At 47.0% G+C, this 24,384-nt stretch overlaps 1 protein-coding gene across 3 annotated transcripts in view; it reads right to left on the bottom strand.

The window, feature by feature from the left end:
- The window catches only part of MED27 (mediator complex subunit 27), a 199,184-nt gene extending 179,026 nt beyond the window's left edge, over positions 1 to 20,158 (bottom strand). For all 3 annotated transcript variants that reach the window (XR_009541446.1, XM_060153990.1, XM_060153991.1), the window contains exons 1-2: positions 19,943 to 20,158; positions 17,304 to 17,448 (exon numbers count right to left, since the gene is read on the bottom strand). Coding sequence is in view for 2 of the 3 variants with exons in the window: in XM_060153990.1 (XP_060009973.1) it covers positions 17,304 to 17,448; positions 19,943 to 20,145 (348 nt within the window). In the remaining variant the exon portion in view is untranslated. The remainder of the gene's footprint in view (positions 1 to 17,303; positions 17,449 to 19,942) is intronic.
- Positions 20,159 to 24,384: the final 4,226 nt, after the last annotated feature.

Genomic DNA, 24,384 nt, shown 5'->3' with positions numbered 1-24,384 from the left:
TTTCAAACAAACCGTCTCAAACATCTCCTATTTTCTTTCAGAGGAAGGCATGCACGAGCTTTGCCTTTGTGTCCTGTCACCCCAAGCTCCAGATAATACAGTCACCCCTCATCTACAAAGGACTGATACAAGACTCTTTCTGCAACACTGAAAGATACTTTAGGAAAGAAAGCACAGGCAGGAGGAGAGGGACCACGGGAAGGAGGGACAAGGAATGGGCAAAGTCGTGAGGGATGGAGGCTGAACCTGGACTCGGGGAAGAAGTCCTCAAATCACAAAGTGAGCCAAGGCTAAAAAGACTGAAGGCGCCTGGTTCACAGCACACTCCTGCAGCCGTGCCCCACGAGGTTCTAGGGCTTGGCTTCGGGAGGGTCTGTCCAGCCCACCGCAGTCAGAGCTGGAGGTGAGGTTGTAGACATAAAAATAACAATACTCCTGGGGACTTCCCCAGTGGTCCAGTGAGTAAGACTCTGCACTCCTAATGAAGGGGGACTGGGTTCGACCTCTGGTCAGGAAACTAGATCCTGCATGCATGCTGCAACTAAGAGTCCACGTGCCGCAACGAAGATCCCTCGTGCCACAACTAAGACCTGGCGCAGCCTAAATAAATTTTTAAAAAATAAATTAAAAAATAACAATGCTCCTAGACCTCTTGATGTTTGTTACAAGACTGTGCTTTTTATACTTATGCTGGTAGTAGGCTGCAAATGAAGTTTGATGTGGCAGACTTTTAAACTATATTGTTTTAGCTTGAATATTCTATACTTTTTAAAATTTTTTTATAAATTTATTTATTTATTTATTTTTGGCTGCATTCGGTCTTCGTTGCTGCACACAGGCTTTCTCTAGCTGCGGCGAGTGGGGGCTACTCTTCGTTGTGGTGTGCAGGCTTCTCACTGCAGTGGCTTCTCTTGCTGCAGAGCACGGGCTCTAGGCGCACGGACTTCAGTAGTTGTGGCACGTGGGCTTCAGTAGTTGTGGCTCGTGGGCTCCAGAGCACAGGCTCAGTAGTTGTGGCGCATGGGCTTAGCTGCTCCGCGGCATGTGGTATCTTCCCGGACCTGGGATCGAACTCGTGTCCCCTGCATTGGCAGGCGGATTCTTAATCAATGAGCCACCAGGAAAGTCCCTGAATATTCTATAATAAGCTTTTATAAAGTATAACATGCTAAATCACTACAAAATTTGTTGTACTGTAAGAAGGGTGTAAATAGTTTGTTAATAAAATGCTTTGTATGCAAATTTAAAAGAAAAAGAAAAAACCAATACTCCTCTCTCTGTGGCAGTGGTGCTTGAACTTGTGGGGGCCACAGACCCCTGAAAGGATCTTGATGAAAGCTGAGGATTATTCTCCTGAAAACTGGACCTACATACATTCAGGACCCAACAGAAGTCTGACCGCAGACCCCAAATTAAGGACTCTTAACTTTTGTGAGCTACTTTTTGACGACATATATTTTATCAAACAAAAACAGGCAAGCAGCAATCAGGGTGGGAGGGAGTGGACAACCGACAGGCACAGAATATATATAATTCAATGCCCCCTCCAATCAAATGCTTAAATTATTTCTATGACATCTCGGCCACATGCCAGCAGAGGCCGCAGGAATGGATGAGTACTGTTGTGACGACCAAGATCAGAGATCATTTCTACGGTCCTGAAGCTTTGGGGAGCAAAGTTATGTTTTAGCAACTCAAATTTAAAGATAACAACAACAAAACCCTGAAAATATGACATAATATAGCTAAATTAGGGAATTACAATTCACATAAGAAATTCTCCTTTGCCAGCCCACATATATATATTTAAAATGAGATTACAGACAATGACCTTTGTGACTATAAAAATGCTTGGGGTCACAGATCTCATAGACAGTTAGTAAACTTTTGGAAGTTTCTATCCAAAGATTTTACCTAAAAGAAGAGCCATTTTCTAACAACACCCCCGTTATAAAGACACCACCATGTTCTCCAAACAGAAAGTAATTGCCCTGCATCTGTGCCACTGAGACAGCAAAGGCACACTAGAGAATAAAAGGATCTGAAGTCAGATGATCCGTGCCTCTTCCCGGGCATTTACAACCCGCTGGCCTGGGGCAGTTCTCTTAACTTTTAGGAATCTGAGCTGCCCCTTCAGTAAAATAAGGCTAAGAGGCAGAGTTATTATGATGATGATGAGGACAGTGACAAGAATGATGGTAACTAACACATACCAGCCCTCTTCTGAGCCCCTGCATATACTAAGCTTTTGATCTTCACAACAGCCCTGAGGGACGAAACTGTCATCAACCTCATTTTACAGATCAGAGAACAGGAGTAAGTTGCCCAAGGTCACAAGTAGTAAAGAGAAGAAGCAGAACTTGAACCCAGGCAGGCAATCTGGTTCCAGAGCTCCTGCTTTTATCGCCACGCTACACAGCCTCTCCGGCTGGATGATATGATGAACGCTTCCACACTTTAGAGACTGTAAAGTGCTGAAACAGGGACTTCCCTGGTGGCCCAGTGGTTAGGACTCCACACTTCTACTGCCGAGGGCCTGGGTTCGATCCCTAGTTGGAGAACTAAGATCCTGCAAGCCGCGCAGCACAGCCAAAAAAATAAAGTGCTGAAATACAATATAAGACACTTCTGCACTGTCTCCCTTCTCCTTTCTGCACTGTCTCCTTTCTCACTGTCTCCTTTCTTTGCCCTTTTCATATCTGCCTCAAAATAAGATAATCTGCCTTCTGTTTGTATCCCCAAACTAGTTTAAAAAAAAAGACCAAAAAACCCTTAATATTCATTATCCTTCAGTAAGTCAGGCCGTGAGTGGAATGCACAAACCAAATAAAGACATCTCAGCAGCTGTGCACTGAGGAAATACCGCAGCTAAGAGTCACCTCCTACCCAAACATCAAGAAAAGTAGGACCTGGAACCCTACAGCCCCACCTCCCCCCTCAAAAACACGTCACTGGAATTTTAATATTGACTTCAAAGACAAGGAAGCTACTTAGTTAACTCAAAGTGTTTTGTTGGTTTGTCTTCTTCTGTTGGGCCTCGCTAGACATTGGAAATACCCTGGTGAACAGGCGGGCAGCGTCCCTGTCCCCTGCCCCAGCTATCGGTACTTGGTCTATCACGAATCACGCCACGATGTGGGCAAGGGGGGCTGCAGGAGTACGGGGGGTTACCTCACCCTGACTTGGGGAGTTGGAAAAGACTCTCCCGAGTATGTGACCATAAACAAATATGGAAAAATAAAGCGAGAGAATATTAGCCAAACAAAAAGAGGGGTGGGGCCCGTTGAAATAGGCCACTTCAACAGCATGAGGGCAGGAGGGCATGCAGGCTGAGTGCGGAGCTGGGGTACCATGTGAGCCAGACCGTTACCAGCTACATTACAGAGTCTGTCTTCATCCTGACCGCAAGAAGAAATCATCACCATATTTTAAGCAGGAGACTTGTGAGATCAAACTTGCACATTTAAAGGTCACTGATGCTATGTGGGGAGAGATAGGAGGTGGTGAGACAGGGAGGCCAGTTAGGAGACTTCTGCAAATGTCCTGGCTATGAGAAAAGACGCCCTGAAGGAGGGTGGGAGTATTCGCTCATCCATTTAGCAACAAACACTTACTAAGCGCACACCAAGCACTAGAAACCATGGTTCGACCCCAGTGCTGGAGGTGTAAGGGTCCAGCGCAGCTGACATGCAGAGGGAGTGAAATCCAGGAGGCAGGGATGCTGCCTGATTGATCTTGCTCGTTGTCCTTAACCCACCCCAGAGCCGGTGTTTCCAGCACTCCCCTGGCCATCGGCTCCCAAGGCCCCACCTCCCTATGAGGCTGGCCTTATCTGACGAGTGGGAGTAGAAGGTGGAGGTACAGTCCGTCGGGAACTGCCCTCCAGACCCCACCGGGGTGCAGATATTGTCAATGTGCCTTTAGGATCAACACTAACTGGAGGCTTCCGAGAGCCCTTTCCCATCTTGTGACTCATCAGAATAAAGCAACTCCACCCTCTGCGAGCCAAGAGCTCTGAAAACCTTCCTCAAAAGCCATACGTGCCCATCACTCTGTGACTGAGAAGGACAACACTTCACAATTCGGAGGACGTCTCAACAGGAAAGGCAACGTTCCCCACAAGATATCTTAACTAGGAAATTACCACACTCCGGTTCTATAAGCTCAGGCCCCCGAGCACGGCATTTGGGCCGAGGATTCCAATGAGCTGCCAGCAGGATAATGTGGTGACGCTCTCTGAGCTACTGTGAAAATGCATTAAAATCTCAATGTTTGAGCTCATCCAAGCAATTAAAATGAACACGGACTGCTCTGTTTTAGACTGGGAAAAACAAGGATAGGAGAGCGTTGGCCTCTATAATCCTCTGAGGCTTCTCGGAACATTTTAAAAGCATTTAGATAGCACCTTTGCTATCCAAACCAAGCTGACGGTAATCTAGTTAACCAGCAACATCTCCACTGGCTCAAATTAAGTGCTACGGGGGAGAGGGCATGGCGGACGGGAACTTGCAGCGCTGAAAGGAAACGCGTACCCACCAAAGGCTTCCTCTGTGCTGGCCCCGCGCTAAGAGCATCACCTGCCCAGAAAAATAAGTGTCTTCACAAGCATTTTTCAGGTGAAGAGGGCGAAATCTGGAGAGGAACTGTATAACATACGGAAACCATCGCAGTGATTTTCACAGGAAAGAAAATACAATTCCACGTGATCACTAAACAAAACTCTTCAACGGCTGCCTCATCATTTTCTGCTAAGAAACAGAGGTCGAGAATTTATTTTATCTTGAAACTCGGGTGGTTCAAATTCTCATCACAAACACCACGGATCATGTAGGATTTTGAATCAACTCATTCTCTGGGAAACATACTGAATTATCAAGTGTGATTTTAAATAGAGAGCTAGACAAATGATTGGATGGACGGCCAGGCAGGTGGCCAGGCAACAGGAGAGGACACAGGGCAGGCAGCGGGCCCCAGCTCGCCCCTGGCGAGACACTGAAGTCAGTGCACAGGGCCAATCTTACCCACGGGCAAAATCAGCCTTCAGGGCTTCAGGTATTTAAATGAAATTTAAACAGACCCATTCGCTGGGAATTCCCTGGCGGTCCAGTGGTTAGGACGTGGCGCTTTCACTGCCAGGGCCCGGGTTCAATCCCTGGTTGGGGAATTAAAATCCCACAAGCCCCACGGTGAGGCCAAAAAAAATAAAAATGAAAATAAACAGACCCATTGACAAATAAGAGAGAATAACAAATGTGCAGCACCCTTTGCAGTCACTAATCCATATCAAAAGAAGCACGTGGAGAGTTCTTTTAGGACAGAAACAGTCCAACTGGGTCAGGTCTCATGTCAACGGTGGCAAGAAAGTCAGTACCCTGACTGATTGATGGTTTTTTTTGCCTTTGGACACAAATATAAGATAGATATTTAGTGTTCTCTTAAAATCAATGAAAACCCCTTAAAACAAGCACAACCTGGGACTTCCCTGGTGGCGCAGTGGTTAAGAATCCGCCTGCCAACGCAGGGGACACGGGTTTGAGCCCAGGTCCGGGAAGACCCCACATGAGGTGGTGCAACTAAGCCCGTGCGCCACAACTACTGAGCCTGCGCTCTAGAGCCCGCGAGCCACAACTACTGAGCCTGCGCTCTAGAGCCCGCGAGCCACAACTACTGAGCCTGCGCTCTAGAGCCCGTGCGCCACAACTACTGAGCCTGCGCTCTAGAGCCCGTGCGCCACAACTACTGAAGCCCGCGCGCCTAGAGCCCGTGAGCCACAACTACTGAGCCTGCGCTCTAGAGCCCGTGAGCCACAGCTACTGAGCCTGCGCTCTAGAGCCCGTGAGCCACAACTACTGAGCCTGCGCTCTAGAGCCCGTGAGCCACAACTACTGAGCCTGCGCTCTAGAGCCCGCGAGCCACAACTACTGAGCCTGCGCTCTAGAGCCCGCGAGCCACAACTACTGAAGCCCGCGCGCCTAGAGCCCGCGAGCCACAACTACTGAGCCTGCGCTCTAGAGCCCGTGAGCCACAGCTACTGAGCCTGCGCTCTAGAGCCCGTGAGCCACAACTACTGAGCCTGCGCTCTAGAGCCCGTGAGCCACAACTACTGAGCCTGCGCTCTAGAGCCCGTGAGCCACAACTGCTGAAGCCCGCGCGCCTAGAGCCCATGCTCCACAACAAGAGAAGACACCGCAACGAGAAGCCCGTGCACCGTGACGAAGAGTAGCCCCCACTCGCCACAACTAGAGAAAGCCTGTGAGCAGCAATGAAGACCCAACACAGCCAAAAATAAATAAAAATTAAAAATAAATTTATTTAAAAAGAAAAGAAAAACAAGCACGACCTTAGGCTACAGCAGAATATGGGCAAACTGGTGACATGCCAAGGGCAAACAAACCAGAAAAGTGTATATTACAGCAATAAATTTGCATTTGCGTTAAGCACAAGACAGAATTAAAATCCACCAAACTATAAAAACAGGATGATATTTAAGATGTCAGGAGTGCAAGACAAAATTTCCTTTACGTTCAGGCCCTGTTCTAGATAAGTTACAGGTGTCAATTAAGTCACCCAGACCCTATCAATTATGCTCCTTTCTGACAGTAAAGACAGGTAAACTGAGGCACAGAAAGGTCACTGATTAAAGGGGAAAAAAGACCAATAGTGGAGTCAGGAATTACTGTTAAAATCATGTGCTTTGTGCATGTGCTTTGGGCATGTGCTGATCAAGTTCGAGAACTGGATATATGCTGAGTTCCAGGAAGATGGGAACTGATCAGTTTCCTTCACTGAGTCTAGAACAGTGCCTGAAACATAGTAGATGCCCAATAAACACGTGTTCAATAGACGGATTAGATACTTCCTAGCAAACAGCACACTACTCAAAAGCAGTTTGGAAATTAATATGATTGAGCATTTTACACCGAGTGCAACCACTTTCTCACGTATGAATGCATGCACACACTCAAAACCTGCAGACTCTCTCGCTTCCAAATTTACTGTGTATGGTCATTGGAAGAGCGCCGAGCCCAAATGCTCAGTGGCGGCAACTACTAATAAGTGATCGATAATTCAAGAAGCCTACTGACTGAAAATCATGATGGTACGATGTAACCCTCCAACCCTAAAACACACAGAAACATCCAAACGGGGAAAAAATAAGAGCAACCGGCATCCCATGAACCCACTGGAGGACTAAGTACAATTCCTGTTAAAAAGGGGGAAAAAGTGGGCAGGGGCTTATCTTTACACAGTCATCCCCGGGGACCCCACCCATGCCAGGAAGGGGATAAGAGGCTCCAAGGCAGTACCCTTCTTTCCATGACATGCCCAGCAAATATGCCAGTTAGTTGCTAAGATTCCAACTTCTCATATCATACTTACCACATCGGAGCTTAAAGCAGATGAGGGTACCTGCCTCTCTGAATCTGCGGGGCCTGGGGCTGCTCTGCTCATGGAGGTCAAGGCAATTGCCCTGAGCCACATCCATGCCTGGGCTGGGCCCCGCGCAGTCTTGGTCTGCGCGCAGTCTTGGTCTGCGCACAGACTGCAGCTGTCAATGGGTCACACCCACCGCCATGGTTCCCTCTGATACAGCATGTGGACTGACCACTGCTCCTGCTTCACTGACAGGGGGATCAGCAGACACAAAACCACAGGTAAATGGCAATATTTTAATGGGCTTCAACAGTGGAAGAAACCTCTCTGCTTGCCTGGACATCCGGATGACATTCCCTTTTCAGGCTACCGAACACTGCGGGTCCCACTTAGAGGGCTGGCGGTGTGGCCCTTGGACAAGTCGCTCTCTCTATAAAAGGAGGGGCGCTGCCCCACCTGATCGTGGAGGTCCCCTTGTGATCTAACACTTGGCCAGAGGGGGCACAGTGCCTGGAGTCTGTTTGGAAATATGGGGAGGTTGGGGGGGGGGCTCAATTACGAGTGTCTACTGTGTCCCCGACGGGAGGCCTTCAAAGTGACACCAGAGCCCCAACCCTCGAGGAGAGGGGACGGACCTGGAGGGTGAGCAGCTGCGGCAGTGCGATCAGTGCAGCTGCTGAAAGCCTGTGGGGCAAACACAGACCAGATCAGCTCTGCCTGGTCACTCTGGAGGCTTCTCTGCAGCAGCGCTTTAATCTCTGGGCTCCTCCCAGAGGAACCGGGCTGTGTCTAGTGGAGCAGCCACAAACGAAACTAGAGATTTCAGAAAGAGCCTCCAATCCACAGGGTTGAGGCAAGTTTGATGGTGCAACAAGCTACTGACTTGCCAGGACCTACTAGATGAGTATACTGTCCCCGGGGGGAGTGAGGGTCTTGGGAGTTTCGGTCACTTGGTCAAGTCAGCGAGGAAAAGCAGCAGGCCGAGCAGGGCCCCGGCCCAGGGAGCGCGGCAACCAGCTCCGGAGAGGCTGCTGGAGCCTCCCAAACACACACGTGACTGCTGCAGAAGAAGGGGAGTGCCGACGGCACAGGCACAGGACGCAAGGGCGGAGCTCCCGAGCCCAGCCCAGAGGTCCTTAAGATTAGGGCATGGCCGCCAGAGAAGGGATCAAGCCTCTAGGCGCTCCCTTCCACACCTCCTCCCTTTCGGTTCCCCCACACCCAACAACAACACAAAGCTGCAGAAGGTCAAGGGCAAGTAAATAGCAGCGGACTCAGAAGGGAGAAAACTCAAACTGGTCGTTGTCTAAAAAGGAAAGAGGAAGAGATTTAGAAGCTTCAATTTACTAGGAAATAGCTACCTGCAGTCAACTATTTACTAAAGGCCACTATACATCCTACCCTGAACAGAAACCTTATATACAGTTTCTAATTAGACATTCAGACCAATCCGACGAGACTGGTATTATGTCCATTTTCTAGTCCAGCAGGCTGAGGCTCAAAGGTGTTAGATAACACCCAAAGTCTAAGTCCTAACAGGACAGGGCTTACCCTTGTGGGGATAACGAACAGGCAGAGGAGGATAAAAGCTGTCACAGGTGTAAACGCAGGGGCACCTGATCTGGGTACATCTCAGAAGACTTCCCAGAGGAAGTCTAAGACCTAAATGACTAAGACTTTTCCAAAGAAAGGAGGGAGAAGGAAGAAGAGCGTGTGCAAAGACCCTGAGATCAGAAGATTCTGGGGGACCGCAATGCATTTTGCAGACAAGAAGTGGCAAAAATAAGAGCAGGGAAAGTGGGAAGAAAGGAAGCTGAACGCTGAAGGATTCCCGATAAAATGACATGATGTCGGGCATTGCTTTCAAATACTCCAGTCCTCACCCCTGACCCCCAGAAAAGAGAGTAGGGGGATGTGGAAATCAATGAAATAAGAGTGGCAAAATATTCTTAATTGTTGAAGCTGAGTAGACAATGGCTCATTAGATAATTCTCTTACTTTTGTGTAATTTGAAACTTTCCACAATAAAAAGTTTAGGGGTTTTTTCCCCCAGAAAGGAAGGAAGGAAGGGTGGGGGCTAGAGAAGGGAGCTGGTGCCAGGCCATGAGGCCCTGCGCCTGGACTGCTAATGGTAAACAGGTCATCTGCCAGGCTCTGCGCTGCATGCTCAAGGGAGTATCCACGTAATCCTCACAGCCACCCTAAGACGCAGGACTGTTCGTGCCATTTTGCAGATGAGGAAACTGAGGCTAAGAAGTCTGGCCAAAGGTCTGTCTGCTTCTGGACTCAGGCCCCTGGGTGCGATAACTAAAATGCCTCCCAATGCCAGCCGGGAGCTGGAATTGATCCTAAGGGAGATGGAGCCTCTGCAGCCTGCCCAGGGTAGCTTCTCAACAGAGTTCCTGCTCCTTTAGAGAAAAAGAAGGAGGGAATCACACATCTGATTCCAGGCCACAACAAAGTGACAATTTTCAGAAACCACAACTAATAAGTAGAACATAAAGATATGGAATTAGGCCAAAGCCTTGGGGTGGAACCCACTTAGAACTATGGGGGCATCAAGTGATTTTCATGACGGCTTACACTCGGTGTATTACAGGAGGCTACTGCTGTCTAGAGAACCTCTGAAAGGTAATCTTCCCCTAAGGGCCTCTAGGGCTGCTGCTCTATCCTGGTGTGTTCTGAGATGCTCTGTAGCGTACACAACAGTCGTGCTTAAGAAACGTTACTGGACAAGAATTACTCTCCTCTGCTCCCCAGGTTACACTTTCATTTCCAAAACAATGGAAATGCATAAATGATTCCACTGCTCCTTCCCAAGTGACAGCCAAAAGGGACTCGAGAGATCTTCAGTCCAGCTCTTCATTCTACCAACAAGGAAGCTAGAACCCAGAGGAACAAAGCCACGGGCACAAGGGCACACAGCCGGATAGCAGACAGCCAAAACCAAATCCCAGCCTCTCGAGACCTCTGTCCAGTGCTCTCATGACTACCGCTGCCTCCATAAAGCTTGACCAATAGTATTAAAAGGAGTAAGAAGAAGCACTAACACCACTGCACGCTCACTACACACTGGGCACTGCTCTGGGTACCTCAGGTGTATTACACGCTTCAGTCCTCACAACAGCCCTATAAGGCAGAAGTGTTATTATCTACTTTTGACTGATGAAGAGGTTGAGACAGAGGGAGGGTATGGAACTCCCTCCAACTCACAAAGCCAGGGAGTCAAACCCAACAGAGCCCGACTCCAGAGCCCTGCCTGTAATGAGCATCCAATTTACAAAATGGATACAATCCAAGTGTTTATTTTTACACGGGCCTGTGTGTGCGAACATTTTCCTAAAGAAACAACACTAGAAATCCCAGACTAGCCTATGATGTTTTCCCCACCAGGTAAGAGGACTACAGACCAATGGGAACTCTGAGTTTGCACAGAATGAGAGGATTCCTCCTCAGCTTGCACAGATGGTCTGCCCTGGGCAAGACAGAGCCCCTCTCACCAACTTCTCTGCCATCCCCTCCTTCCTCATTTCTTCCCAGGCCCCTCACCCTGTCTTCAACATCCCTCAAGTCCCACATCCCATCCAAACCCCTGGCTGCATATCAAAAGGTTACCAAAAGGTTAGCTATCCTCCTCACCAAACCCCCAAACCTCCAGGGTTTATGAGGAAAGAGCCCCCTCCACTAATTCATACTAATGTGTGAATTGTTGATATCTATGCCCAGGCTTCCTCAGGGGGAAAAGGTGCTGATTACCTAAAAGAATCTAATTTGTAGAACTTCAGAAGAATATACTAAAGTCAAGCTTGGGAGGCTGTGTGATACAGCGGAAGTCACTGGAAGACAGGCCCGCACTGCCTGGGAGTCTGTCCTCGCCACTTTGTTAAGATAATAATACCAGCCCCTAGAGAGTATTTACTCTGTGCCAGGTAAGTGCTATACTTATATTACCTCATTTAGTCTCAACGTATTTTTCTGTGGTGGGTACAACTATCGTCCCCACTTTAAAGAATAGAAAACTGAGGCACAGACAGGGAAGCTTCATCGTTGTCAGGTAGCAGAGCTGGGATGTGAACCAAAGTGGTCTAGCGCTGAAGCCTATGCTCTTAACCACTGAGCAATACTGCCACTCCATAAACAAACACACACATACGCTTAGTGTGCCGGGAATTATAACTACCATTTAATACACACTTATGACATGTGAGTTGTTCTAAGGCACTTCGTACACATTATTTCATTTCATATTCCCTGTAACACTATGATACATATACTTGTATTACCCCCATTTTACAGACGAGGAAACGAATGCTTTAAACAAGTTTTTCACGTGTTCAAGGCACAGCGTAAGTGCAGAGCTGGATCGTATCTCAGGCAGCCTAACTCCAGAACTTACAGTTAAGGCTTGACATTTCTGACTGTACCTTCCTTTACTTCTGAATCCAACAGTATCTAGAAACCCCGGAGACTGGTTTTGTTTGGTTCTTTTTCCTGTTTGGTTGTGTTACTCTTTGTTCTTTTCATAATGGCTCACACAGTATCAGGGCTTTGGGTGGGGAGGGAGGAGAAGGGTGCAGAGTTCAAGGCCAACTAGGGCAGCCACTATTGCAGTCAAACTCACTCTGCTGGTAAGTTCATGCTGAGTGACAGGGAGCCAGGAAGGTTAGATTTAGGTGGAAGAACACCTCTAAGAATGGTACCTGCACCTCTGCTAATAATAACAATGCAGAACAGTGCGTGGTCCACAGCCACGATGATTAAGGCTTTGGGGGGCCTTTAAGTGATTTTCTTTCCTCATTATGTTCTGAATGAATCCATATTCCCTGAGTGAGCCGGGGGTGAGTCTGGTGATAAGGAAAACACTAGGAACAGAAATTAGTTATTGATAACACACCAAGTGGGATAATCCCTAAGAGGCTGATGGGGTTGACTCGCCTCTTCCCAGTTTTCGCATTTCTGCCAAAACAACAGCTGCCGCAGAACACCTGACATCAGGTGCTGTCGCTCAAATCAGGCTGACTCAGTCAACTCCGGACGACTTCTACCACGTCCTACCCGCTCCTGAGCACTGGCTGCCAACCCGGCTCTCTCAGGAAGGGAACACCAGGTGACAGGCAACACAGACGAAACTTCCAACCTCAGCCCTCAAAGAGCTTATCATCAGTTCACCAACTGACCTCACCTTTCCTTCCAAATTACGCTTCTGGAATCTGGCCCTGGCCTCCAGCACAGGACCTGAGAATTTTCTCTCATCTACCAGTAGCACAACTAAATTTCTCAGTAATGGCCCAAACACAAGCAAGCAAACCACACAAGGGGCTGTAAACTAAAAACTCAACAGAAAACCCTTTTTACTTATTCTTTCATTCATTCAGTGAATTTTAATTGACTGTGCACCGAGTACCAGGAGCCCTGCTAGGCGCTGGGGACTCCCCCCTGGGAACGAGAGGGACACAGTCTCTCTCCGCAGGGACCTAAAAGAGGACGGGGCCCCTAAGGGAAAAGGCTCCGTGTTGCAGTTTTAACCAATCCTACCCGTTAGCTCCATGATGCCAAAACGTCAAGAGCACCTTCAAGGCTGGACGTGAGGGACATGAATGTTATAGCAACTTAAAGCCACTGAGTAACTAGATTCTGATGAGAACAGCTCGGGAAGGTAGAGTGGAGCAAATGCCTTCAGCCTTTCCAACTGAATACCCTTGGAATCGAAATTTGCTCTTTCTCTAATAAAAGTGGAAAATTAAGCACGCAAAAACAAAGAAAAGGCAGCGCCAGCCCCTTCCTCAGGGCCCATTTCCCAACCCGGGGAGAAAGCGACACTTCTGGGGTCTTTGCTGCTTGAGACATCACCAGGAAAAGGCTGAAGTCTTCGCCCCCTTTTCAGGCAAATACACAAGCAGCCTCCTGACATAAACAAATGCAGAAAGTCAAAGCCGGAAATCAAAGCCTGGAGACAGGACACTGGAAACCTTCGGACAGGGGCCTTGAGAATAGTTCAGCCTAACTCTCAGCATATCTGAACGTAATAAGAACAGTCCAGAACAGCGCCTGACCCCAAGTCATGATGATTAAGGCTTTGGGGGGCATTTAAGTGATTCTCTTTCCTCATTATGTTCACATTCACTATCTTACAGCAAGGACCGCGTTGACGTCAATTATTTTTTGCCGTCGTCGAGAGCTTGTCATCTCTCTACAGAACAATACTCTATAGGTGCACGAGAGTTGAAAGCTAAATTCTTTCCCCAATTCAGCACGGGAAAAGTGCTGCTCCCAGCAATTTGACATCATTTCATTAGATTAGATTAATTTTTATTTTTTTAGGTTAATTTTTAAATGTGTTATCCTAACAATTATGCCAACTACCATGTAATTAACATTCTGACTGACTTTACAAAAATTACACAATCCCCTAAAGAAAATAATTAGTAAGCGTGAATGAGACTTCTCTGGCCAATGGCACATAAAATAGAAAGTTCATCACATAATGGGTGGTATCAAAGCCTTTCCCACACTTCCTTCAATTCTTAGCCAACAGTGCAGAAAGCTGACACTGGCAAGTTACCCTAAACTTCACCTAACATATTAATGCACTTTCTGGTTTAAACTTGTCGAGGGCAAAATGAAGAATGATGAAAGCTTTTGCCATTAAAAAGCTCTTTTCATTTGTAAGAGAGGCATGATAAACACATATCATTGCTGCTTCCATATCCCCAGCTGGAAATAAGAATACTGGCTTGTTTCTTGGGGCTACTTCTTGAGTTTATTAAAGAAATGTACATAAGGCATCCTTACCCTTGTTTTCCTCTTTCCTTTCAAGGTTTGAAGTACAGTATTTGTATAATAGATCTTAAATCCCTTCCAGAGTAAGGTAAGGTATAAATAAGCAATAGTCAAATAGGACACTATCTACCATAACAGAAATAAAAAACGTTTCCCCTGTAGCCCACCTCTGAATAATTGGCAGGGGCTGCCTAGCCCCAGGACAGAGTTGTGAGCCCAGAGGTGGCCTTAGCAGGAAAGAATACAGAGGGTGGTTAGTGATGTCTGCGCTGGACAGGAGTGACAGTTTCAGGACCATGTCCCATGTATTTGCCATCTCCATCCTTCAGTAAACCACTAAAAATGAGTAAAATGTGATACCAGTTTATGAATAAAATATAACATATGAATTGCTCCTGTGATGAAGGTTAAAAGGGGGAGAAATGTTTGCTATAGTCAAAACCTTAAGCCAAACCTGATGAAAGCATCAAGTTTTAGAGGAAAGAACACTGACCTACATCAGGAAAGGCAAATTCTAGTCTAGCTATGAAGCCATGAGTAGGTTGGTTCACTTGGCCTTGGTCTGCTTGGCTATAAAATAAGGGGGTAAGCTAAACATCTCTTAAACATTCTCTTTATTTTGCCAGTTAATGTTTTAAGACTCCAAAAGCCCCTCTCTGCTGGGGCACTCGGAAGCTGGCGGAACAGCAGTTACTTTAGAGGCACGCAGCAGGCCAGGACATGACTGAACCCCTCTACCACTCACACTGCTCATATGGGACCTAAAATCTGTGATACATTTCTACATCTAGTTTTAAGCTGTAGCATCTCCAGGACAAGAATTTCCACATACATAATATTTCTTTTCCTTAACACATCCTCTTTTCCACCTGAGGGCAAGGGTGGGGGGCAGGGACAGGGTCTTCTATTTTTATACTCTAATAAATTCAGCAAACAATTAAAAGTACCTTCATTCAAAAGTTAAGAGTCATCACTTCAAGTTAAAACCAGTCGCTTCCACTGAGTCCCACGCACTCATGGTTTCGAGATCAGCCGAAATCTTCCCACCAATGAAGTGTCCATCCCTCAAGCCTATTCCAAGAACATTACCCACGTGATACATGAACACAGCTTCCACGTCCAAACGCCAAAAAGCAAGACTTTCTACCAGGAGTCCAACCAGAAATAAGTCACCTACAGATCAGATCCCACCCAATCACCAGGTAAACTCACGTTAGGATGTCCAAGCGTGCCCCTGGGGAAATAAGGATGCTCAAACAGAAAACCCTGAGAGGGCAGGGCTATCTGCGTAGGGCCAGAACAGTCTCATGTCTGGCCCTGGCAACTGCAACAGACATCTCTAATTTCTTGTCTGCCCTGCGTCCTCTCCTGCCTCTATCTAATTCCAAGCAGCCCCCATTCCTGTGCTTTAGCTGATCTGCACTGGGCAGAGAATCCCACCCCCTGAACTCAATGAGCTGTCTGGGTAGGTAGGGGCCACCTACCAAACAGGGCCAGAATCCGTTTTCAGGGTCTGGTGTGGACACCTGGAGATCACCTGGTAGAAGGACCACGCAAACCTACAGCAGCTGCCAGTGCGTCTTTTCCACCACTGGGAGATATCAGGCCAACACTGGGAAGCAGGCGTAGACAGGGCAGGAGAGTGACAGATCCCCATACCGCCTGGGCACCCTGATCCTCGAGACTGAAGCGGGTCTCTGTCAACAGCAGCCCAGAGCTTGGAGGACAAGCCTTATAGGTTAAATGCACGCATCCCAGGTTCAAGGTTCCACTGCAAACCGAAGAATGTTAAATCCTCTTCCAGACAAATTCAAAGGAAAAATTCTACACACTGGAAACACTGTCAAGGCTCACCTGTCACTTAAGACCTGAGAGGGAAAAGAACCACAGGAAAGAGGAAAAGGATGACGGATAACTGGAGGGGGCAGAGCAGTTCACAATCAGTAACCGTAAGAACTATTATCTCCAGGGAGGTAGCAGTCTAATGAGAAAAGCTTCCCAAGATGTTCCATATATTCTAGCTTTCTCTCAGCAGCAACAAAACCAAACACAACACAATAACCCACAGCGCCCGAACAAGAGGAACTTGTTAGTAAACAGACTGTTTCCAGGCTTCTGAGCCTAATTGCTCCTGTTATTTTTACACTGCAGCTTACTTTTCCTTTACAGCCGTCCTAAGGTCTACGCCACGGGCCTGCCTACTGCAGGAAACCATGAAGAGCAAATTCCAGGGAGAGCGTTTAGAACAATCTCCCTCAGACGGGTGTAGAGTAATTAGAGCAAAGAGAGCATTAGGAGGTTATTTATTTTATACATAGTATACACACTACTACGTATAAAATAAATAACCAGCAAGGACCTACTGCTGGTTATCTACTTTATAGCACAGGGAACTATACTCAATAGTTTGTAATAACATGTAAGGGAGAGAATCTGAAGAAGAATACACACACACACACACACACACACACACACATATACGTATCACTGAATCGCTGTGCTGTACACCTGAAACTAACACGATATTGTAAATCAACTATACTTCAATTAAAAAAAAAAAAGATGAAGAAAAAAAAAGAGAGATGGGGACTTCTCTGGGGGTCCGGTGGTTAAGACTCCACGCTTGGGTTCGATCCCTAGTTGGGGAACTAAGATCTCGCAGGCCGCGTGGCACGGTGCGGGGGGTGGGGAGAGAGAGACAGTAATCTACCAAACTCTAGTGATGCTCTTCCATTAACAATGGGGAGAACAGGCCAAGCAACATAAACCATGTGAGTGGCTGCACACACACACACACACACACACACACACACACACACACACACACACACACACACACACACACACACACACACACACACACACACACACACACACACACACACACACACACACACACACACACCATTCTGCATGTGATTTCATGGCGTTCATAAAAGCTGCTCCCTACACCCAGCAACCAGGTTAAACGCACCTGACTCTGAACAATCCTCAAAGACTTCAGAGGGAAGCCTGAAACTTCCAACTCTGTAACCCGATGCTGAATCAGAACAAAAAAGGAAAGAAAAACCCTCACTCTCTGCCCTTATGAAATGTAAGAAAACTTGTTTTTTCCTATATTAGCTCCATGTCTGACATGTCCCCCTTACCTTGTTTGACCACTTATATGCCTGAAGGAGCTGACTGTAGAGAGGGGTTTTGTCCTGCACGGGATCCAGACTCAACAGCCCGCTGTTATGGAGAGGATGGTTCTCAGAAGGCTTGCCGACCAAGTTGCTCAGCCGTTCCAGCTCACTGAAAAGTAAACAGATACAGCAAATAAACCCGGGTCCACTGAAACTCCAGTGCTAAGCCAACCACATTGGTCAACGGCTGTTCTTCAAACCGCCCATCAAAGGTCTCTTAAGTAGAAATACTTTCTGAAAGGTTAAGAAGACTAGGGCCACTTGAGACAACCCCTAACTGGGGGCTGATCTTGTTTTGCAACTGAGCTCTCTGGCGCCATGCTAAAGGAGAACAAGGGTTAAGAGCGATGAAATCAGTAAGCCTCCTAAAATCAGCCTTGAACAACTCGAATCATTCTCTGAGGTGTGGGGGGAGAGGACACTTTCTGAAGTTTTGAAACGCAATATAACACTGCTTCTCACTAAGAGTTTTCAGACCCACGTACAGATCAGTACCTTTGGCAGAACAGCAAGTACCTGAATAAATGATGATTATTTACCATTCACACAGAGATAGATTTGTACATGGTGCTTCACAGATGTTAGAACTTAACAAAACAAAGAAGAGGGCTTCCCTGGTGGCGCAGTGGTTGAGAGTCCGCCTGCCGAAGCAGGGGATGCGGGTTCATGTCCCGGTCCGGGAGGATCCCACATGCCGCGGAGCAGTTGGGCCCGTGAGCCATGGCCACTGAGCCTGCACATCCGGAGCCTGTGCTCCGCAACGGGAGAGGCCACAACGGTGAGAGGCCCGCGTACCACAAAAAAAAAACAAAAAAAAAACCAAAGAAGAGATAAAATAAACAAACGGAATGGGAAGACACCACCGAGGGGCTGTGTCAAAGAAACATGCTTCAGTCTAGCAAAATAAAAACCTCTAGAGCAGCTTGGGAAAGGGAGCCAACAGCAAAAGCACGTTCCAGGGCTTCCCTGGTGGCGCAGTGGTTGAGAGCCCGCCTACCGATGCAGGGGACACGGGTTCGTGCCCCGGTCCGGGAAGATCCCACACGCCGCGGAGCAGCTGGGCCCCGTGAGCCATGGCCTCTGAGCCTGCGCGTCCGGAGCCTGTGCTCCACAACGGGAGGGGCCACAGCAGTGAGAGGCCCGCGTCCCGCCAAAAAAAAAAAAGCACATTCCAGAAGCACGACAGGCCAGTCTCAAAGTGTCAACAAAGGCTTTGTAGGAACAGATTCTCATGCCACGTTCATTCTGGAATCTTCAGCCACCTTCTTCTTGGTACTGCTGTCTAAAGATTTAAGAAGGCAAAGGGGTGACGTCAACATTCTTAAGCTTTCTACAATGGTGAAGGGTTACACCATCCTGCATATTACCAAGGGAAGCCAATCGAAGAGGAGACGGTCGAGAGGAAAGAACCACCAGCGCATCCCCTCAAGCAGGGAAAGTATTAACGGGCACTGCACCAGAGAACAGCAAGTGGGTGTGGGAGTTGAGGAGGGGTGTGTGACTTCCTGGCTTTCCCCCAAAACAAGAATGGCAGCTACTTAGAGGAAAATAAATAAATAAATAACAAGAGGCTCCCATCATTTGGTCACCACCTCCTCTTCCATCCTACCTCCTCCTTCCATCTGGTTACTAAGGGGACCAAGTTGAGACGGGAAAAAACCAAAACAAAACAAAAAACCCAGCCACTCCAGAAATTATAGGATGACTAGCTCACCCAATGCCTTCCCCTGCTAAGGTCAGTTCTGAGAGGTAAAAGGCAAAAAATCCTGCAATTCTAACCCTCCTGGAAAGGACTGACTCTCATAAGCAGGGGAAGGCAAGTCCAGGACGTAACCAATTAAAAAGGGCCTACTATGTGCCAGGCATTTTACAAACATCCTCTCACTTAATTCCACTTACAAAGTAGAAGAAGGTGACTTGTAAGAGAGAAATATACAATCCTTAACCCTAAAAGACCACAAATTAATATTTGTTGGGGGGCGGGGGGAGGTGTAAGCAGAAGTGATTAAGCTGGTTAAGGCCGAGATTAGGTCTCTCTAGAGACAGAAACTTAAGAGGAACAGTGAGAGTGGGAGTGAAAGTACTGATCAGGTGGTTTCGGAAGGGGTAGGGGAAGAAAGAACAAAGCCTATTTTGTCGTGTTTGGGGGTGGGTTAGAGTGGAACTGATGAATTCCAGGTTCAGGGACGAAAACCTGGGGCCAATCAGATGGCGTGCACTTGGCTTTGGGTCAGCGCTGAGCAGGTCCTGTTTGGTACTATTTTATCAGACATGGTGGGGCCCAGCGGGCCCACAGGTGAGAACCCTGCCGAGCTGAGATGAGGAGTGTAAGTTCCTGGGGAGAGCACGTCCCCCAGTGAGAAATGGAAGGACCACTGAGGAGGTCCAGGGCGGAGGGAGACAGCCAGGACCTGGAGGCCAAGAGAAGGGAGACGAGAAAGCGGGGGTGGAGGATGAGGTGGCCCTGAGGGGCAGGTAGAGGCTTGGAGAGGAGGGAGGGGGAGCAAGAGAGCAAGAAAAATGGACAGCAGCCCCTGACTGAAAAGACTCGCGCGGGGTCGGGACAGGGTGGGAGGTCCCCGGCCCCTTCAGCCGGTACCTACTTGAGGTCCCGGTTGACCGAATGCAAGTTGTCCTGGAAGTGCGCAATGAAGGCCTTCTCCCGGCCCTCCAGCGTCTCCTTGTTGCGCATGCCATCCTTCAGGCAGTCGAACACCCTGCTCACGCTGGAGCGCAGCGCCTGGATGGCACTGATGGCCTGGGCAAAGGCTTCCAGGTTCACGCCGACACTTAACACGTCCGCCATGTTGCCGCCGCCACAGCGGGCCCTCCAAAACCAACGAGCAAAAAGCCGCGCTCGCTGATGACGCAAGCCCTCGAAGGACTCTGGGAAATGTAGTTCTCGCGGGGCGAGGCGGCCCAGGTGATTCCTCAGAGCCCTGTCCCAGAGAGGGTTTCCACTTTAAACATGCGTGAGCAGGAAAGTGATCCCCTGGATCTGGGGCAGTCGAGCTGCACGCTCGGCTTTCCTAATGGTGACAAGGAAATACAGAAAGTTCCCTCACTTCCCCAAACTTGCACTCTTGGGAGTCATATGGAAAAGAATTGCTCAGAGCGTTAAGGTGTCCGTGGTGTAAAGGGTTGAATAAAATGCTTCCAAATTCGTAAATCAGTAGGGGAGAAGGGAAATTTCTTCCCTACAGTAGAATGCCAACTAATAAATGTAGAAGAAACGATGGAAAGAAAATTACCATTTGGCAACCGTTAGATTAATAACTGATTCAGATAGGAATTGAAGGATGCTAGTGGGTGAACGTGTGAGGAGTAATAGCATAGTTACATAGTCTCAACGTATCATTCCACAAGAAATTTGCTAATTAAGAAGGGAAAAATAATGATCCAGCAATTTCAGTTCCAGTTGCATACTTAAAAGAAGGAAAAGCAGGGTCTGGAACAGATATTTGTATACCCACGTTCACAGCAGCATTATCTACAAGAGCCAAAATGTGGAAGCAACCCAAATGTCCATCGTGGGATGAATTCATAAACAACATGCAACATATACATACAAGGGAATATTTATTCACCCTTAAAAAGGAAGGAAATTCTGGGACTTCCCTGTTGGTCCAGGGGTTGACTCCGTCAGCACTCCCAATGCCGGGCACCAGGGTTTGATCCCTGGTCAGGGAACTAGATCCCACATGCCACAACTAAAGATCCCACATGCCACAGCGAAGATCCAGCACAGCCAAATAAATAAATATTTTTAAAAAACAAGGAAGGAAATTCTGACACATGCTACAACATGTGTGAACCTTAAAGACATTATACTAAGTGAAATAAGTCGGACAGAAAAGGATAAATACTGTATGATTTCACTTATATGAGGTACCTAGAAGAGTCAAATTCATAGAAACAGAGAGTAGAATGGTGGATGCCAGGCTCCATGTGAGTGGGGATGGGGAATCAGTGTTTAGAGGGAACAGAGTTTCAATTGGGGAAGACGAAAAAGTTCCATGGATGGTGGTGGCGGTAGCAAAGCAGTGTGAATGCACTTAATGCTACAGAACTGAATACTTAAAATGGTTAAAATGGTAATTTATGTTATGTATATTTTACCATGAAAGAATTTAATTCAGTAATGTAAAGGTAATAGGTAATAGTGACTTCATAGTGGAGAAACCTGGCTGACACTACCCTTAAAAGAGATCAAGGTCAACGTCACCAGTGTAGGACAAACCACCCCCTGATATGATCCACTGAGGAGAGCACAACATGACTTCTGTGATATTCCTGCCAAAAATGCAAAACCTGAGTCTGATCAGGACATCTGACAAACTCAAAGACATTGGACAAAATAACTGACATCTGAAAGAGAAAAACAAATACTGTATGCAAACACATATATATGGAATATAAAAAAAATGGTTCTGATGAACCTAGGGGCAGGGCAGGAATAAAGACGCAGATGTAGAGAATGGACTTGAGGACACAGGGAGGGGGAAGTGTAAGCTGGGACGAAGTGAGAGAGTAGCATTGACATATATACACTACCAAATGTAAAATAGATAGCTAGTGGGAAACAGCTACATAGCACAAGGAGGTCAGCTCAGTGCTTTGTGACCACCTAGAGGTGTGGGATAGGGAGGGTGGAAGGGAGACGCAAGAGAGAGGAGATATGGGGATATATGTATACGTATAGCTGATTCACTTTGTTATAAAGCAGAAACTAACACAACATTGTAAAGCAATTATACTTCAATAAAGTTGTTAAAAAAAATCACAGGTGAGTGAAAGAGCTTAACAACCGAGTGAATGGCTTCCATGTTTCCTTGAGAAACCAAGAGTGTAATCCGTTAGATATTCTCCAGAATAATGAATTGGCATGGTCAGCTCTCTCAGTTAACACCTCTAAAACCCGTCAAATAAATTTGTGCTTGTCTCTAAAAAAAAAAACCAAAAAAACTGACATCTGACAAACTCAAAGACGTTAGACAAAATAACTATTGACCTATACTTTCTCACAAAACACTTGTGTCACGAAAGACCGAGAAGGATGGAGGAGCAGCCCCAAATTAAAGGAGACTAAAGAAGGCATCCCATGGAGCTTCCCTGGTGGCGCAGTGGTTGAGAGTCTGCCTGCTGACGCAGGGGACGCGGGTTTGTGCCCCGGTCTGGGAGGATCCCACGTGCCGCGGAGTGGCTGGGCCCGTGAGCCATGGCCGCTGAGCCTCCGCGTCTGGAGCCGGTGCTCTGCAACGGGAGAGGCCACAACGGTGAGAGGCCCATGTACCACAAAAAAAAAAAAAAAAATGCATCCTATAATCTGGGATTTTCTTTTGCTGACCCGATTGAGACAATTGGTGAAATCTGAATAAGTTTTGTAAATTAGTTCATAGTATTTTATAGGTGATGATGTCATGATTTTGTTCATCGTATTGTGGTTATGGAAGAGGATATCCTTGTTTGGGGGGAAATACACCCTGAAGGGCATAAAAGAGCATTGTTATGTCTGCATAAAAAAGAAAATAGTATGGATATGTTTATTTAGAGAGAGAAGGATAAAGCAAATGTGGTAAAATACTAACAGTTGTGGAAACCGGATGAGGAGTATACAGAAATTATTTGTACTATTCTTGCAATTGTAAGTCTGAAATTCTTTCAAAATATTTTGTTTTCAGTGGCCATCGATAAGGGGCATGGAAGGTGTAAACACGATCTAGGTGGCAAGAAAAGCCTTCAGTTCTACCAGGCTGTGCGGACCAGGATTTTAAAATTCTGTAGTTTATCTCAAGCCCACTTCCTTAATCATTCTGCCACTCTTCTCCAACCTCACTCCCCTCACACCCCCTCAATTAAAATTCTCTAGCTCTGGAACACTAAAGATAAATTCTGCTCAAACACTGGGCTCTGATGTTGCTCTCCATGAGTATTTAAATTTAAATACCATTAAAATGAATTAGTAGTCCCATAAGAAAGAAAGGTGTTTTATTGTCTTGGGTTTATAGAGTTGCTTTCATTTTCTGACATATACCTCACTTTTCTAGTGTGGCCATTTACAGTGTTTCCTAAGGAGAAAGGGTAGAGATAGCAGGAAACTTCTAGGTGTGGAATTTTAAACAAGTCACTGAGCCTCACTGAGCCTCAGTTTTCCCATCTGTAAAATAGGTCTAGTAATAATACCTTTTCTTATAAAATAGCTTTGGGATTTATAACACCTTGCAGGCAAAGCTTTTGAAATATGGTTCAGTATATAATAATCACTCAGAAGATCATAGCTGTTAGGAGGATGTGCTGAGAAAGTTTCTGATGGGGCTGTGACGTGTGCTCCCATCCCCCACTTGAAGATTCTTTGCACAGAATCAAGAAAGGATTAGCAAGAGATCTATTCAAATTATCTCTAATGACATGACCCTGTTGCCAAGAGCTTGTCAGTAAACTGTGTGCTATAATTCACTATTTTTTTTTTGCGGTACGCGGGCCTTTCACTGTTGTGGCCTCTCCCGTTACAGAGCACAGACTCCAGACGCGCAGCCTCAGCGGCCATGGCTCACGGGCCCAGCTACTCCGCTGCATGTGAGACTTTCCCGGACCGGGGCTCGAACCTGTGTCCCCTGCATCGGCAGGCGGACTCTCAACCGCTGCGCCAACAGGGAAGCCCTATAATTCACTATTTTTAATGGCCTTTTCTTATCTCCTTTGTAGTGTAGGGGGGTTGTTTTTATTTTTTTACGGTTTCTGTAGAAAATATTTTTTAACTTTTCAAAAGTAAAGTATCCGTGTCTGTTGGCTTGTTTTGGTTGTGGCTTCAGTTCATTCATTCTTTCTAGGGGAAGAGTAGAGAAGGCTAACTCCATTATCGTTTTTACTCACCTGAGGCTTAGAGAGTGTGATTCCTGCTGTATATTTTGTCCCGGGGGTGGGGGGGGATGGTGGGGTGGGAACTGTACCAGTCTATTTCTGCCCACACCCATGTGTATCTATAAACACGAAGTTTTGCATACAATTTCAGGGGGTTCACAGCCCCCACTAAAGCCCAAGCATG

The sequence above is a fragment of the Lagenorhynchus albirostris genome, chromosome 7 (genome assembly GCF_949774975.1).
Source record: "Lagenorhynchus albirostris chromosome 7, mLagAlb1.1, whole genome shotgun sequence".
Taxonomy (NCBI): domain Eukaryota; kingdom Metazoa; phylum Chordata; class Mammalia; order Artiodactyla; family Delphinidae; genus Lagenorhynchus; species Lagenorhynchus albirostris.
Note: the sequence above shows the minus strand (reverse complement) of the source record. Positions and strands in the feature narration are given on the sequence as shown.